The following is a 17,803-nucleotide window of genomic DNA, read 5'->3' on the forward strand; positions in this document are numbered from 1 at the left end:
CCCTTTTCCTTCTCCTTTATACAGAGGTTGATTTAACTTTAGCAGGGGTCTGCAACCTGCGGCTCCCCAGATGTTCGTGAACTACAATTCCCATCAGCTTATGAACATCTGGAGAGCCACAGGTTGCAGACTCCTGAACTATAGTCAGTCACGTGTAAGCAAGGCAAAAACCTTTGCAGTATGGAAAGGTAATAGAGGTAGAGGAGTATGGCTCATGTACAGCTGGTAAAACCTCACCCACAAGCACAAAATCAGTTAGCCACGGACAGGTACGTTTCCATAGGATTTTAATGAATTCCATAGCAAAGTACAAGTTGAACGCATCTAGAACTGGATGACCTGGCCCTGAAACAAAACAAAAACACAGATTGTGAGCATGAGTAATTATCATCAATAAGCAACGTTTATCCTGATGTGTGAGAGAAAATGGAAAGGCCTCAGTCACACAGCTGGAAAGACAGATGGAGACTTGAAATCTGGACCAGCTAGAAAACGGTGGCTGTCCCTCCCCCTAGAACAGCGCTTAGGATAGGGGCCTTACCTTTCTCTTCTTGTCTCCTCCCAGTTCAAAGTGCTTGCACCTCTTAATGGCCAGCATCCTCTTCGACCTGCAGTTGGGCTCGACACACTCCAGCCTCAGCACAATCTTCTTTGTGGTCTTGGCCTAGAATGGGGAGAAAAGGATGCCATCCGAATGCATGCAAGGCGCAGGCAAACCTGCAACATCTTGCTCCTCTGCTCATGCTGTTTGGCTATGCAGGAACAAGAGTGGAGCAGGCCTGCAGGGAGCTGAAAAGCCTGCACTGTGATCCTGGATGCAAACAGCCAGTCAGTGAAAGGGAGAGAAATGTGCAGTTGCTCAACAGACGCTTTTGAAAGGTCTTTTGCAACTTGAGCATATGGCATGCAGTTACACAGCCTGTGCCTTGATCACCACAGTTTTATTACTATTCCACAAATCTACAATTATGGAATTCACTGCCACAAATGTAATTATTACTAGTAGCTTAGACAGCTTTAAAGAAGAACTCTGGATTTATACCCCATCTTTTCCTCCTGTAAGGAGTCTCAAAATGGCTTACAAACTCCTTTCCTTCCTCTCCTCACAACAGACACCTTGTGAGGTGGTTGGAGCTAAGGGAACTGTGACTAGCCTAAGGTCACCCAGCAGACTTCATGTGCAGGAGCAGGGAAACAAATCCAGTTCACCAGTTAAGAGTCTGCCGCTCATATGGAGGAGTGGGGTTTCAAACCTGGTTCTCCAGATTAGAATCCACCACTCTGAACTGTTACACCACACTGACTCTTTAAAACATGATTCGGCAAATGATTAAACAAATTATGACTAATATCCCAAAACAGCATGCCACTGAATACCAGCTGCAGAAAGGCAACAGCAAGAGATATCTCTTGGCTTGACCACTGTTGTATCAGATGGCTTTGTCTGGTCCAACGAGGCTCTTAGGAGCCCCCACACAGAATGAAGATGAACATCTGTGACAGTGGTGGGATTCAAATAATTTAACTACTGGTTGTTTACAAGCACCATTTTAACAATCGGTTCTGCCGAAGGGTTCGAACCAGCTGAATCCCACCACTGTCTGTGCAGTATCAGCCAGATATCCCATTTCATCACTGTCAGCCCATGCACACAGCTCCAAACTGTACTGACTTTCCACAGCCCTCCAGCCAGGCTCACCTTCTTGCGGAAGATCGGCTTCGTCTGACCGCCATAGCCACTCTGCTTACGATCATATCGCCTCTTTCCTAAAGAGAAGAGGTTGCACCTCAGTGAGTTGAGGCATAGAGAAAACAAAGGGTTGAAGGGAATATTTCATAGTCATTGTTTTGCTATACAAGGAGGAAAAGGGCTGGCCCGAAAATCAGGCCACCCACATATAAGATGGGATGACCTACTTAGAGGACTCTCCAGGTAGGCACAAAATGTGACACTGTAAATTGCTCAAATATATGCCCTCTGGTTTCAGTATGCTTCAGGACAGAATCATGAGAATTTGTTAAAGATGTAGGAGAAAACAAAAAGCAGCCTATGAAACTTTACAGAATCCTCGAGGCGGAAAAATTTAATGTGGGTGAGGTTGCCAAATTGTTCGCCTCTCCTGTGAATTCTGGTATTTCATTTAATCAGTGAAACTAAAATCCAGGAAACATTTTGCAGGTATTCAAGTCTTCAAGAACTATTGCAACCACTTGGCACTTTCTCTGATGTCTTGCAGGGGTGTGTGTGTCTTGTGAGCTACAGGGAATGAGAAACCTGGCCAGCTTTTGCCTAGCTCTGCAACTTACCCTGAGCATACAGAGATTCTTTGCCTTTCTTATACTGAGTCACTTTGTGGGGCTGATGCTTGCCGCACTTCTTGCAGTAAGTCCTGCGGGTTTTCGGGACGTTCACCTAGCAAGAAAATATGTCAGGTTTAAAACAGCGATGTTTTCCTGGCCCAGTAGCCAAAAATGGACAAAGACATAGCATTTCTTTGGTAATCTGATCCCTTCCTTCACAAAAATTCCATCTTATGTGTGGTACCAAAACCTTTCTGGTAACAGCATAATGCTGAAGTAATGAATACCCTCTGCTCAGTAGTAGAATAAAATACCAGAAGTTTTCTGCAGAGTGAGAATAGGGAATTAAAGTTTGAACTGCAAGTCACAAGTTCCCTATTGAAACCTGACCATAGACTCATTAGGGTACCTTTAGACAAGCCATTTTCTTTCAGCATCACACATGGCAGTGGGACAACCACACTGACATACTTCACAGTTCGGCTTTAAAGCTTTACTAAAAGTGTGCATAAAGCACTCTGAACATTCTGAATTGTTCCATATTATTTTCCAGACTGAAATACTTCAGGATGAAATCAAAAGGCTCTCTCTTACAGAAATGTTCTAGGTAGGTAAACAAGAGAACCCGCCCAGAGCGGTCAGCATTATCCTAGAAAAGAAAGCAAACTTCAGTGTCATGCGCCTTGCTGGCTTATCACAGTCTTTGGGGCTAGAAGGATCTTGATAAATACATCACAACCATGAAGGAAAGAACAGATGCCTAGTCTAAGTAGCAAACATGTCTGGGGGTACAAGCTGGAGCTGAGGTCTCATATTGTAGGCTCCACTTTAAAAAGTCTAGAAAACTAATGTGTCAAAGAAAAAAGGTCCAGCAGTTTTCTCCCCCACTTCTAAAGTGTTTATGCACAGGGAGCTGTTGTGGAGAGACCGAGAGCACCCCGGGTGGATCACATCAACCGTTTACCCAGTCCAGCCAACCACAGACAAAGAGATACTTTCAAGAAGAAAAATAGGGTGTAAAAGGAAACCCACCCACCATTTGATGTTGAGAAGCCTAACTCCCCCAAATACATTATGGTGACCAACAAACTATTAATCTCTGCTTTGTGAATGTCTCCAGCCGACTTTTAAAGCTGTCTAAACTACTGGCAACTGCTTCCTTTGGTAATAAATCCCACACATCCATTATATTTGTGGTGGGAAGAAATTATTTTGCTGGACTTAAATCTACCATCATTAGATAACAGCAAGTTCTTGTATTACAGGAGAGATGGGGAAACAGTGCTACCTTCTCCATACAATGCACAATTCTGCAAAATCTCGGTCCCCTCCCCATCCTTCATCAAAAAGTCCTAAACTCTTCCACATTTCTTCAAGTGAAAAGGGAACCTGAACGTTTTGGTTGCCCCCTTCCACCTCTACAACACTGTGTTTCAAGGCGCAGCAACCAGAGCAGCACACAGTATTCCAACATGTGGACCACTTGGCAAGTTCACAAGAATAACAACCAACAATTTGCACTGCACATTTAACATGCAGCCATAGCTGACTTACAGCAACCTCGTAGAGTGAGGCAAGAAACGTTCAGGTGTTTTGCCATTGCCTGCCTCTGTGTCACGACCCTGAAGGTCTCTATCAACATACTGTCCAGAATTGACCCCGCTTAGCTTCCGAGATTGAGCCAGTTTGGGCCACTCAGATCTGAACATGGTAGAACACTATACCAATATTGCTGGTGAGGAACTGAGACCCAAAAAGTACAGCTTGCCTAAAGTCACCTACTGAACAGGTAGCAGGGATGAAATTCAAACTAGTGACTTTTCAGATCTCATTCCCACAAGGACAAGCCAGAACGAGTCCAGAGGAGGGTGACCAAAATGGTGAAAGTCTAGATTCAATGCCTTGTGAGGAGCTGCTTAAGGAGTAAGGTATGTTTAATCTGGAGAAGAGAAGGTGAACTGAGAATTGATACACTAGCCATATTTCAGTATTTGAAAGGATGTCATGTTGAAGATGCCGTAAACTTGTTTCCTGCTGTTCCAGAGACTGGGACAAGGAGTAATGGGTTCAAGGTACAGAAAAAGAGATTCCACCTAACGTCCTAAACATTAGGAAGAAGTGCCTGATGGTAAAGGTTGTTTGAAAGTGGAATACGCTACTTTGGAGGGTGGTGGAGTCTCCTTCTTTGGAGGTTTTTATACAGAGGCTGTATTCCCGCATGGCAGGGGGTTGGACTGGATAGCCCTTGGGGTTCCTTTCCAACTCTATGATTCTATGAGTGTTGCAGCAGCGTTCCTCTACATCGAAGTATCTGTAATGTTGTCAGATTGGGCAATCTCAGCAACCATTGGAGTTCCCCCCGCCCCATGGTCCAAAGTAGCACAGTCCAGACGCCACCTTGCCGCGTTAGCGAAAACGAAGCCATAGGAGTTGCATCCAGACACTCCATCAGTGCACCCGAGCAGGAAAGGGCCCGCGCGCGCTTCCTTTCATCTCGGGCCTAGTCCCTCTCCAGAGCCCCTTTTCTCCCCAACCTCCGGCATTGACTCGATCCAGACCCCCCTCCCCCGAACTGCGACCCCCGGCCGCATCCTTAGGCCGCATCCGCACTCAGCACCCATCAACCTCCGAGGCGGATGACACCGGATTAGACCCACTCACCATCTTGTCCGCGTCAGAGGTCCCCACTGAAAGGGCCGGCCTTTCAAAGCGGAAGTGGCTAATACACACAGGGACCAACAAAAGAGGAAATTAGCAGGCCAGAGCGCCTCCCTCGTGCTAGCCAGAATGGTTTCTGGGGAAACAAGTGCGCCACCTACTGGAAATGAGTGGCAGAGATTTTTTTACAGTTTCCAGAGACTTTGGAAGTGTCTTTTTTTTAAAAGGCTGCAGTCCGCACACGTGTACTTTTTGTAGAAGTTGCCCCCATGGACCCCGTGAGGTTACTTCCGGGAGGGGGGAGAGAGAATTGTCAGCTGCAGTTTTTCACGTCACATCATTGCATTGATGCGAGAAGCTGACACGCTTGGAATTTTCCCTTTTAAAAGGACAACTGCCCTTTTTTGAGATGCTGGGGAAATTGCTAGTGAGCTACAAAAGCCTACCAGGTACTCATAAGGGAAATCTTCTACAGCAGTCAACTCAGAATAAAGCAGAACGTTTTCAATGTTTGGCCTTTCTTGAAAATCAGGAACAAAAGAAGTCTTGTACTCCTGAAGACATTAGTTGGAAAGAGGAAGCTCCTGTCACTATGCACATCTGGGGGCTTTTCCTTTTCAGAGACTGCATACTATGATGACCCTCAAATTTCAAGGCCCCCAGCCCCCAGTCTCCCCACCCCTTCCCCTCCACTTGAGTTTCATACCGAGAGAAGCATTATTTGTCTTAAGGTGGTAGGCAGAATGCACTGGAAATCAGCACTGCTTGGAAATCAACATGTCTGGCATCCTCCCTTGGATGTGAGGGACGGACTAGGGTCATTCCACATACATCAGTCTGTGCATGCACAGACACACAGTTATTAAGTTCACAGGTTTACGTGCAGGTTAGCCCTGCAGCCAACTCCATTTCAAATCACACCCTACCCAAATTTGTCCCAAATGGGAAACCCTTGAATATGCTCCCTCTCTTTAGTTTACGTTTTCTCTGTTCTTTGCTGTGTCTCCACCTCCACCCCAATCTTTTACTGAGTCAAATTAGATTGGTGCAAAAGTAGTAAGCTTTTATCTTTTACAGGTCATTTTGTCAGTCTGAAATCAGCAGGATGATGAATTTTGTGAAATTGACTAACGTGGTTTCCAAAAAGGGTTGATTACTTACTCAGCATTTATTTCTGTTTGTCTTGCAGCTTTCTGTCTCCCCACAAAGTCAGGGCAAAAGTAGTAAGCTTTTATCTTTCATAGGTAATTTTGTCAGTCTGAATTGGCTCAATGATGAATTCTGTGAAATTGACTAACATAGTTGCCAAAAAGGGTTGATTACTTACTCAGCATCTGACTATTTCTGTTTGTCCTGCGGCTTTCTATCTGCCCATTAAATCAGGGCAAAAGTAGTAAGCTTTTATCTTTCACAGGTCATTTTGTCAGTCTGAATTGGCACAATGATAAATTCTGTGAAATTGACTAATACGGTTTCCAAAAAGGGTTGATTACTTACTCAGCATCTATTTCTGTTTGTCCTGCGACTTTCTGTCTGCCCATAAAGTCAATTCTGGTCCCCCTCCAGCCCCTTCCCCTTCTTTGCAGACCCTTACCTACTATCTCTTATATCCCTGTACTGAATTTAGGAGCCCCCTTTCTTGTATCAGAACTGCAGGTGGCTTCACGGCAGAAAGGAAACCAAAGACGTTTGGCCAGAAGCTTAAAAAAGGGGAACTGAAAGGGTGGGGTTAGCTCCGGATGACCGTCTTCCTTGCAGTTCAGCACAGCTTTTGCACAGAGTCTCTTGCTGCCATCACGAGCCTTTGGAACCAGCAATCTATGCACTGATTCTTCCAAAGTCTGCATGCGCCTGGGAGGCCGTTGCATGTGAGGGAAGCCAACCACGGGGGCTGCGTGTGGAAAAGGAATGACAACCAACTAACCAGTGAGTGTTTGCTTCGGAGCAGCCAGAGATGAACAGGGCCATAAAGAAAAAAAAATAGCTGTTGGGTATTGAAGGGAAGAGGATGATGAAGAAAGCGGAGACTTCACGGCTCTGTTATAGACAGGGGTGGTGATTCCTGAACTTTGGGAATTCTTGAATTTGAGAGCTAGATCAGACGTAATCTGTTTAATTGTATGCCTGAGTGTCTGCCCTCAGAAAGCCTGGCCTACGCACACGCTGGCATCCAAGTCATATTTCCTTAAAATTTTATATATATGTATACGAGAGGGTTGCAGATTCGGGAAGGAAATACCTGGAGACTTTGGGGTGGAACCTGGGGAAGATGAACCCTCTGAAGCAACCACCCCCCCCCCCCCCCCCCCCCGAGAAACTGATCTCTGTTGTCTGGAAGTTAAGCCTCTGAATAGGGAGAGTGTGTGCATGAGTGTAGCGTCCTGCCCAGTGGTGGGATTCAGCAGGTTCGCACCACTTTGGCAGAACCGGTTGTTAAAATGGTGCTTGTAAACAACCAGTTGTTAAATTATGTGAATCCCAATACTGATCTTGCCCCTGAAAAGCATGTGCATAAGCCATGCATTGCGGGAACATTAAGATGTCCAATTTGGCTGGCAGGGCTCACTTTTGAGCTGCTGATAATTGTAGTAGAACAATTATTCTTCCTTAGCCTATCTTTGCCTTCTTGGTATTCAAGGATGCTATGCAGAGGGGGGCAGGGCAGAAGTAAAGGTACATCATTCTGGGGTCCCAGTTGCTCTGAGGACCAGACAAAATGTGGTTGGTATGCAGCTATAAATTCAGTGTCCCTTTATTGAGGTTGTAATCGCAGGAGGTCTCCTGGCCCCACCTGGAGGTTGGCATCCCCAGTGTGCACAGGTCCACATGTGCGTGTGTATGGTATCCAAAGGAAAATGACTGGCGTGCCAATAGTCACCTCCACAGCAGCACTTTCGGAGAAGCCAGAATCCTTTCTTTCTCCCTGTCCTTTACCAGCTCCCCAGAGCTTTCTTTCTCCCTGTCCTTTGCCAGCTTCTTGGCCTATATTCAGACCACTGACTACCCCTTCACTCACCCATCATGTAAAAATCTGGGCCAGGGATGGATTAAAACTCTAAACAATGTCAAACCTAAGAGGCCTTGTAACATTATCTGCCTTCAAAGATCATTCAGTAACTGGGGGGTGGGGGGGCTTTACATCCTAGGTGGTGGCGAACCTTTGGCACTCCAGATGTTATGGACTACAATTCCCATCAGCCCCTACAATTGGCCATGCTGGCAGGGGCTGATGGGAAACCTAGGATCACAGATTATGACTTAGCTTGTGCATATCTAGTTCTGCTCTAGGAAATCCTTGCGTAGTGTACCACGTGAAGTTGTACAAAGGGGGGGAGAGTGTGTAACCTCAGCTTGTGGGTTCTGTGGGGCAGTACTTGGAATGAGTTCCCCCCCCCCCCCACCCCCCCCCCCCCCCACCCCCCCCCCCCCCCACCCCCCCCCCCCCCCACCCCCCCCCCCCCCCACCCCCCCCCCCCCCCACCCCCCCCCCCCCCCACCCCCCCCCCCCCCCACCCCCCCCCCCCCCCACCCCCCCCCCCCCCCACCCCCCCCCCCCCCCACCCCCCCCCCCCCCCACCCCCCCCCCCCCCCACCCCCCCCCCCCCCCACCCCCCCCCCCCCCCACCCCCCCCCCCCCCCACCCCCCCCCCCCCCCACCCCCCCCCCCCCCCACCCCCCCCCCCCCCCACCCCCCCCCCCCCCCACCCCCCCCCCCCCCCACCCCCCCCCCCCCCCACCCCCCCCCCCCCCCACCCCCCCCCCCCCCCACCCCCCCCCCCCCCCACCCCCCCCCCCCCCCACCCCCCCCCCCCCCCACCCCCCCCCCCCCCCACCCCCCCCCCCCCCCACCCCCCCCCCCCCCCACCCCCCCCCCCCCCCACCCCCCCCCCCCCCCACCCCCCCCCCCCCCCACCCCCCCCCCCCCCCACCCCCCCCCCCCCCCACCCCCCCCCCCCCCCACCCCCCCCCCCCCCCACCCCCCCCCCCCCCCACCCCCCCCCCCCCCCACCCCCCCCCCCCCCCACCCCCCCCCCCCCCCACCCCCCCCCCCCCCCACCCCCCCCCCCCCCCACCCCCCCCCCCCCCCACCCCCCCCCCCCCCCACCCCCCCCCCCCCCCACCCCCCCCCCCCCCCACCCCCCCCCCCCCCCACCCCCCCCCCCCCCCACCCCCCCCCCCCCCCACCCCCCCCCCCCCCCACCCCCCCCCCCCCCCACCCCCCCCCCCCCCCACCCCCCCCCCCCCCCACCCCCCCCCCCCCCCACCCCCCCCCCCCCCCACCCCCCCCCCCCCCCACCCCCCCCCCCCCCCACCCCCCCCCCCCCCCACCCCCCCCCCCCCCCACCCCCCCCCCCCCCCACCCCCCCCCCCCCCCACCCCCCCCCCCCCCCACCCCCCCCCCCCCCCACCCCCCCCCCCCCCCACCCCCCCCCCCCCCCACCCCCCCCCCCCCCCACCCCCCCCCCCCCCCACCCCCCCCCCCCCCCACCCCCCCCCCCCCCCACCCCCCCCCCCCCCCACCCCCCCCCCCCCCCACCCCCCCCCCCCCCCACCCCCCCCCCCCCCCACCCCCCCCCCCCCCCACCCCCCCCCCCCCCCACCCCCCCCCCCCCCCACCCCCCCCCCCCCCCACCCCCCCCCCCCCCCACCCCCCCCCCCCCCCACCCCCCCCCCCCCCCACCCCCCCCCCCCCCCACCCCCCCCCCCCCCCACCCCCCCCCCCCCCCACCCCCCCCCCCCCCCACCCCCCCCCCCCCCCACCCCCCCCCCCCCCCACCCCCCCCCCCCCCCACCCCCCCCCCCCCCCACCCCCCCCCCCCCCCACCCCCCCCCCCCCCCACCCCCCCCCCCCCCCACCCCCCCCCCCCCCCACCCCCCCCCCCCCCCACCCCCCCCCCCCCCCACCCCCCCCCCCCCCCACCCCCCCCCCCCCCCACCCCCCCCCCCCCCCACCCCCCCCCCCCCCCACCCCCCCCCCCCCCCACCCCCCCCCCCCCCCACCCCCCCCCCCCCCCACCCCCCCCCCCCCCCACCCCCCCCCCCCCCCACCCCCCCCCCCCCCCACCCCCCCCCCCCCCCACCCCCCCCCCCCCCCACCCCCCCCCCCCCCCACCCCCCCCCCCCCCCACCCCCCCCCCCCCCCACCCCCCCCCCCCCCCACCCCCCCCCCCCCCCACCCCCCCCCCCCCCCACCCCCCCCCCCCCCCACCCCCCCCCCCCCCCACCCCCCCCCCCCCCCACCCCCCCCCCCCCCCACCCCCCCCCCCCCCCACCCCCCCCCCCCCCCACCCCCCCCCCCCCCCACCCCCCCCCCCCCCCACCCCCCCCCCCCCCCACCCCCCCCCCCCCCCACCCCCCCCCCCCCCCACCCCCCCCCCCCCCCACCCCCCCCCCCCCCCACCCCCCCCCCCCCCCACCCCCCCCCCCCCCCACCCCCCCCCCCCCCCACCCCCCCCCCCCCCCACCCCCCCCCCCCCCCACCCCCCCCCCCCCCCACCCCCCCCCCCCCCCACCCCCCCCCCCCCCCACCCCCCCCCCCCCCCACCCCCCCCCCCCCCCACCCCCCCCCCCCCCCACCCCCCCCCCCCCCCACCCCCCCCCCCCCCCACCCCCCCCCCCCCCCACCCCCCCCCCCCCCCACCCCCCCCCCCCCCCACCCCCCCCCCCCCCCACCCCCCCCCCCCCCCACCCCCCCCCCCCCCCACCCCCCCCCCCCCCCACCCCCCCCCCCCCCCACCCCCCCCCCCCCCCACCCCCCCCCCCCCCCACCCCCCCCCCCCCCCACCCCCCCCCCCCCCCACCCCCCCCCCCCCCCACCCCCCCCCCCCCCCACCCCCCCCCCCCCCCACCCCCCCCCCCCCCCACCCCCCCCCCCCCCCACCCCCCCCCCCCCCCACCCCCCCCCCCCCCCACCCCCCCCCCCCCCCACCCCCCCCCCCCCCCACCCCCCCCCCCCCCCACCCCCCCCCCCCCCCACCCCCCCCCCCCCCCACCCCCCCCCCCCCCCACCCCCCCCCCCCCCCACCCCCCCCCCCCCCCACCCCCCCCCCCCCCCACCCCCCCCCCCCCCCACCCCCCCCCCCCCCCACCCCCCCCCCCCCCCACCCCCCCCCCCCCCCACCCCCCCCCCCCCCCACCCCCCCCCCCCCCCACCCCCCCCCCCCCCCACCCCCCCCCCCCCCCACCCCCCCCCCCCCCCACCCCCCCCCCCCCCCACCCCCCCCCCCCCCCACCCCCCCCCCCCCCCACCCCCCCCCCCCCCCACCCCCCCCCCCCCCCACCCCCCCCCCCCCCCACCCCCCCCCCCCCCCACCCCCCCCCCCCCCCACCCCCCCCCCCCCCCACCCCCCCCCCCCCCCACCCCCCCCCCCCCCCACCCCCCCCCCCCCCCACCCCCCCCCCCCCCCACCCCCCCCCCCCCCCACCCCCCCCCCCCCCCACCCCCCCCCCCCCCCACCCCCCCCCCCCCCCACCCCCCCCCCCCCCCACCCCCCCCCCCCCCCACCCCCCCCCCCCCCCACCCCCCCCCCCCCCCACCCCCCCCCCCCCCCACCCCCCCCCCCCCCCACCCCCCCCCCCCCCCACCCCCCCCCCCCCCCACCCCCCCCCCCCCCCACCCCCCCCCCCCCCCACCCCCCCCCCCCCCCACCCCCCCCCCCCCCCACCCCCCCCCCCCCCCACCCCCCCCCCCCCCCACCCCCCCCCCCCCCCACCCCCCCCCCCCCCCACCCCCCCCCCCCCCCACCCCCCCCCCCCCCCACCCCCCCCCCCCCCCACCCCCCCCCCCCCCCACCCCCCCCCCCCCCCACCCCCCCCCCCCCCCACCCCCCCCCCCCCCCACCCCCCCCCCCCCCCACCCCCCCCCCCCCCCACCCCCCCCCCCCCCCACCCCCCCCCCCCCCCACCCCCCCCCCCCCCCACCCCCCCCCCCCCCCACCCCCCCCCCCCCCCACCCCCCCCCCCCCCCACCCCCCCCCCCCCCCACCCCCCCCCCCCCCCACCCCCCCCCCCCCCCACCCCCCCCCCCCCCCACCCCCCCCCCCCCCCACCCCCCCCCCCCCCCACCCCCCCCCCCCCCCACCCCCCCCCCCCCCCACCCCCCCCCCCCCCCACCCCCCCCCCCCCCCACCCCCCCCCCCCCCCACCCCCCCCCCCCCCCACCCCCCCCCCCCCCCACCCCCCCCCCCCCCCACCCCCCCCCCCCCCCACCCCCCCCCCCCCCCACCCCCCCCCCCCCCCACCCCCCCCCCCCCCCACCCCCCCCCCCCCCCACCCCCCCCCCCCCCCACCCCCCCCCCCCCCCACCCCCCCCCCCCCCCACCCCCCCCCCCCCCCACCCCCCCCCCCCCCCACCCCCCCCCCCCCCCACCCCCCCCCCCCCCCACCCCCCCCCCCCCCCACCCCCCCCCCCCCCCACCCCCCCCCCCCCCCACCCCCCCCCCCCCCCACCCCCCCCCCCCCCCACCCCCCCCCCCCCCCACCCCCCCCCCCCCCCACCCCCCCCCCCCCCCACCCCCCCCCCCCCCCACCCCCCCCCCCCCCCACCCCCCCCCCCCCCCACCCCCCCCCCCCCCCACCCCCCCCCCCCCCCACCCCCCCCCCCCCCCACCCCCCCCCCCCCCCACCCCCCCCCCCCCCCACCCCCCCCCCCCCCCACCCCCCCCCCCCCCCACCCCCCCCCCCCCCCACCCCCCCCCCCCCCCACCCCCCCCCCCCCCCACCCCCCCCCCCCCCCACCCCCCCCCCCCCCCACCCCCCCCCCCCCCCACCCCCCCCCCCCCCCACCCCCCCCCCCCCCCACCCCCCCCCCCCCCCACCCCCCCCCCCCCCCACCCCCCCCCCCCCCCACCCCCCCCCCCCCCCACCCCCCCCCCCCCCCACCCCCCCCCCCCCCCACCCCCCCCCCCCCCCACCCCCCCCCCCCCCCACCCCCCCCCCCCCCCACCCCCCCCCCCCCCCACCCCCCCCCCCCCCCACCCCCCCCCCCCCCCACCCCCCCCCCCCCCCACCCCCCCCCCCCCCCACCCCCCCCCCCCCCCACCCCCCCCCCCCCCCACCCCCCCCCCCCCCCACCCCCCCCCCCCCCCACCCCCCCCCCCCCCCACCCCCCCCCCCCCCCACCCCCCCCCCCCCCCACCCCCCCCCCCCCCCACCCCCCCCCCCCCCCACCCCCCCCCCCCCCCACCCCCCCCCCCCCCCACCCCCCCCCCCCCCCACCCCCCCCCCCCCCCACCCCCCCCCCCCCCCACCCCCCCCCCCCCCCACCCCCCCCCCCCCCCACCCCCCCCCCCCCCCACCCCCCCCCCCCCCCACCCCCCCCCCCCCCCACCCCCCCCCCCCCCCACCCCCCCCCCCCCCCACCCCCCCCCCCCCCCACCCCCCCCCCCCCCCACCCCCCCCCCCCCCCACCCCCCCCCCCCCCCACCCCCCCCCCCCCCCACCCCCCCCCCCCCCCACCCCCCCCCCCCCCCACCCCCCCCCCCCCCCACCCCCCCCCCCCCCCACCCCCCCCCCCCCCCACCCCCCCCCCCCCCCACCCCCCCCCCCCCCCACCCCCCCCCCCCCCCACCCCCCCCCCCCCCCACCCCCCCCCCCCCCCACCCCCCCCCCCCCCCACCCCCCCCCCCCCCCACCCCCCCCCCCCCCCACCCCCCCCCCCCCCCACCCCCCCCCCCCCCCACCCCCCCCCCCCCCCACCCCCCCCCCCCCCCACCCCCCCCCCCCCCCACCCCCCCCCCCCCCCACCCCCCCCCCCCCCCACCCCCCCCCCCCCCCACCCCCCCCCCCCCCCACCCCCCCCCCCCCCCACCCCCCCCCCCCCCCACCCCCCCCCCCCCCCACCCCCCCCCCCCCCCACCCCCCCCCCCCCCCACCCCCCCCCCCCCCCACCCCCCCCCCCCCCCACCCCCCCCCCCCCCCACCCCCCCCCCCCCCCACCCCCCCCCCCCCCCACCCCCCCCCCCCCCCACCCCCCCCCCCCCCCACCCCCCCCCCCCCCCACCCCCCCCCCCCCCCACCCCCCCCCCCCCCCACCCCCCCCCCCCCCCACCCCCCCCCCCCCCCACCCCCCCCCCCCCCCACCCCCCCCCCCCCCCACCCCCCCCCCCCCCCACCCCCCCCCCCCCCCACCCCCCCCCCCCCCCACCCCCCCCCCCCCCCACCCCCCCCCCCCCCCACCCCCCCCCCCCCCCACCCCCCCCCCCCCCCACCCCCCCCCCCCCCCACCCCCCCCCCCCCCCACCCCCCCCCCCCCCCACCCCCCCCCCCCCCCACCCCCCCCCCCCCCCACCCCCCCCCCCCCCCACCCCCCCCCCCCCCCACCCCCCCCCCCCCCCACCCCCCCCCCCCCCCACCCCCCCCCCCCCCCACCCCCCCCCCCCCCCACCCCCCCCCCCCCCCACCCCCCCCCCCCCCCACCCCCCCCCCCCCCCACCCCCCCCCCCCCCCACCCCCCCCCCCCCCCACCCCCCCCCCCCCCCACCCCCCCCCCCCCCCACCCCCCCCCCCCCCCACCCCCCCCCCCCCCCACCCCCCCCCCCCCCCACCCCCCCCCCCCCCCACCCCCCCCCCCCCCCACCCCCCCCCCCCCCCACCCCCCCCCCCCCCCACCCCCCCCCCCCCCCACCCCCCCCCCCCCCCACCCCCCCCCCCCCCCACCCCCCCCCCCCCCCACCCCCCCCCCCCCCCACCCCCCCCCCCCCCCACCCCCCCCCCCCCCCACCCCCCCCCCCCCCCACCCCCCCCCCCCCCCACCCCCCCCCCCCCCCACCCCCCCCCCCCCCCACCCCCCCCCCCCCCCACCCCCCCCCCCCCCCACCCCCCCCCCCCCCCACCCCCCCCCCCCCCCACCCCCCCCCCCCCCCACCCCCCCCCCCCCCCACCCCCCCCCCCCCCCACCCCCCCCCCCCCCCACCCCCCCCCCCCCCCACCCCCCCCCCCCCCCACCCCCCCCCCCCCCCACCCCCCCCCCCCCCCACCCCCCCCCCCCCCCACCCCCCCCCCCCCCCACCCCCCCCCCCCCCCACCCCCCCCCCCCCCCACCCCCCCCCCCCCCCACCCCCCCCCCCCCCCACCCCCCCCCCCCCCCACCCCCCCCCCCCCCCACCCCCCCCCCCCCCCACCCCCCCCCCCCCCCACCCCCCCCCCCCCCCACCCCCCCCCCCCCCCACCCCCCCCCCCCCCCACCCCCCCCCCCCCCCACCCCCCCCCCCCCCCACCCCCCCCCCCCCCCACCCCCCCCCCCCCCCACCCCCCCCCCCCCCCACCCCCCCCCCCCCCCACCCCCCCCCCCCCCCACCCCCCCCCCCCCCCACCCCCCCCCCCCCCCACCCCCCCCCCCCCCCACCCCCCCCCCCCCCCACCCCCCCCCCCCCCCACCCCCCCCCCCCCCCACCCCCCCCCCCCCCCACCCCCCCCCCCCCCCACCCCCCCCCCCCCCCACCCCCCCCCCCCCCCACCCCCCCCCCCCCCCACCCCCCCCCCCCCCCACCCCCCCCCCCCCCCACCCCCCCCCCCCCCCACCCCCCCCCCCCCCCACCCCCCCCCCCCCCCACCCCCCCCCCCCCCCACCCCCCCCCCCCCCCACCCCCCCCCCCCCCCACCCCCCCCCCCCCCCACCCCCCCCCCCCCCCACCCCCCCCCCCCCCCACCCCCCCCCCCCCCCACCCCCCCCCCCCCCCACCCCCCCCCCCCCCCACCCCCCCCCCCCCCCACCCCCCCCCCCCCCCACCCCCCCCCCCCCCCACCCCCCCCCCCCCCCACCCCCCCCCCCCCCCACCCCCCCCCCCCCCCACCCCCCCCCCCCCCCACCCCCCCCCCCCCCCACCCCCCCCCCCCCCCACCCCCCCCCCCCCCCACCCCCCCCCCCCCCCACCCCCCCCCCCCCCCACCCCCCCCCCCCCCCACCCCCCCCCCCCCCCACCCCCCCCCCCCCCCACCCCCCCCCCCCCCCACCCCCCCCCCCCCCCACCCCCCCCCCCCCCCACCCCCCCCCCCCCCCACCCCCCCCCCCCCCCACCCCCCCCCCCCCCCACCCCCCCCCCCCCCCACCCCCCCCCCCCCCCACCCCCCCCCCCCCCCACCCCCCCCCCCCCCCACCCCCCCCCCCCCCCACCCCCCCCCCCCCCCACCCCCCCCCCCCCCCACCCCCCCCCCCCCCCACCCCCCCCCCCCCCCACCCCCCCCCCCCCCCACCCCCCCCCCCCCCCACCCCCCCCCCCCCCCACCCCCCCCCCCCCCCACCCCCCCCCCCCCCCACCCCCCCCCCCCCCCACCCCCCCCCCCCCCCACCCCCCCCCCCCCCCACCCCCCCCCCCCCCCACCCCCCCCCCCCCCCACCCCCCCCCCCCCCCACCCCCCCCCCCCCCCACCCCCCCCCCCCCCCACCCCCCCCCCCCCCCACCCCCCCCCCCCCCCACCCCCCCCCCCCCCCACCCCCCCCCCCCCCCACCCCCCCCCCCCCCCACCCCCCCCCCCCCCCACCCCCCCCCCCCCCCACCCCCCCCCCCCCCCACCCCCCCCCCCCCCCACCCCCCCCCCCCCCCACCCCCCCCCCCCCCCACCCCCCCCCCCCCCCACCCCCCCCCCCCCCCACCCCCCCCCCCCCCCACCCCCCCCCCCCCCCACCCCCCCCCCCCCCCACCCCCCCCCCCCCCCACCCCCCCCCCCCCCCACCCCCCCCCCCCCCCACCCCCCCCCCCCCCCACCCCCCCCCCCCCCCACCCCCCCCCCCCCCCACCCCCCCCCCCCCCCACCCCCCCCCCCCCCCACCCCCCCCCCCCCCCACCCCCCCCCCCCCCCACCCCCCCCCCCCCCCACCCCCCCCCCCCCCCACCCCCCCCCCCCCCCACCCCCCCCCCCCCCCACCCCCCCCCCCCCCCACCCCCCCCCCCCCCCACCCCCCCCCCCCCCCACCCCCCCCCCCCCCCACCCCCCCCCCCCCCCACCCCCCCCCCCCCCCACCCCCCCCCCCCCCCACCCCCCCCCCCCCCCACCCCCCCCCCCCCCCACCCCCCCCCCCCCCCACCCCCCCCCCCCCCCACCCCCCCCCCCCCCCACCCCCCCCCCCCCCCACCCCCCCCCCCCCCCACCCCCCCCCCCCCCCACCCCCCCCCCCCCCCACCCCCCCCCCCCCCCACCCCCCCCCCCCCCCACCCCCCCCCCCCCCCACCCCCCCCCCCCCCCACCCCCCCCCCCCCCCACCCCCCCCCCCCCCCACCCCCCCCCCCCCCCACCCCCCCCCCCCCCCACCCCCCCCCCCCCCCACCCCCCCCCCCCCCCACCCCCCCCCCCCCCCACCCCCCCCCCCCCCCACCCCCCCCCCCCCCCACCCCCCCCCCCCCCCACCCCCCCCCCCCCCCACCCCCCCCCCCCCCCACCCCCCCCCCCCCCCACCCCCCCCCCCCCCCACCCCCCCCCCCCCCCACCCCCCCCCCCCCCCACCCCCCCCCCCCCCCACCCCCCCCCCCCCCCACCCCCCCCCCCCCCCACCCCCCCCCCCCCCCACCCCCCCCCCCCCCCACCCCCCCCCCCCCCCACCCCCCCCCCCCCCCACCCCCCCCCCCCCCCACCCCCCCCCCCCCCCACCCCCCCCCCCCCCCACCCCCCCCCCCCCCCACCCCCCCCCCCCCCCACCCCCCCCCCCCCCCACCCCCCCCCCCCCCCACCCCCCCCCCCCCCCACCCCCCCCCCCCCCCACCCCCCCCCCCCCCCACCCCCCCCCCCCCCCACCCCCCCCCCCCCCCACCCCCCCCCCCCCCCACCCCCCCCCCCCCCCACCCCCCCCCCCCCCCACCCCCCCCCCCCCCCACCCCCCCCCCCCCCCACCCCCCCCCCCCCCCACCCC

At 71.3% G+C, this 17,803-nt stretch overlaps 2 protein-coding genes across 2 annotated transcripts in view; one reads left to right on the plus strand and one right to left on the minus strand.

Annotated features, from left to right (window-relative positions):
* Positions 1-270: 270 nt before the first annotated feature.
* RPL36A (ribosomal protein L36a) lies at positions 271-5,093 on the minus strand. The gene is made up of 5 exons (XM_048514392.1): positions 4,963-5,093; positions 2,308-2,413; positions 1,700-1,767; positions 542-664; positions 271-345 (listed from the first exon to the last, which is right to left on the minus strand). The coding sequence occupies exons 1-5, from the start codon at positions 4,963-4,965 to the stop codon at positions 325-327; spliced, it is 321 nt and encodes a 106-aa protein (XP_048370349.1). The 5' UTR covers positions 4,966-5,093; the 3' UTR covers positions 271-324.
* Positions 5,094-5,228: 135 nt separating this feature from the next.
* Positions 5,229-17,803, plus strand: part of BTK (Bruton tyrosine kinase) — a 36,979-nt gene continuing 24,404 nt past the window's right edge. The window contains exon 1 of the mRNA XM_048513810.1: positions 5,229-5,242. Coding sequence (XP_048369767.1) covers positions 5,229-5,242 — 14 coding nt within the window. The remainder of the gene's footprint in view (positions 5,243-17,803) is intronic.

This window comes from Sphaerodactylus townsendi, linkage group LG13 (assembly GCF_021028975.2).
Source record: "Sphaerodactylus townsendi isolate TG3544 linkage group LG13, MPM_Stown_v2.3, whole genome shotgun sequence".
NCBI classification, from domain to species: Eukaryota; Metazoa; Chordata; class Lepidosauria; order Squamata; family Sphaerodactylidae; genus Sphaerodactylus; species Sphaerodactylus townsendi.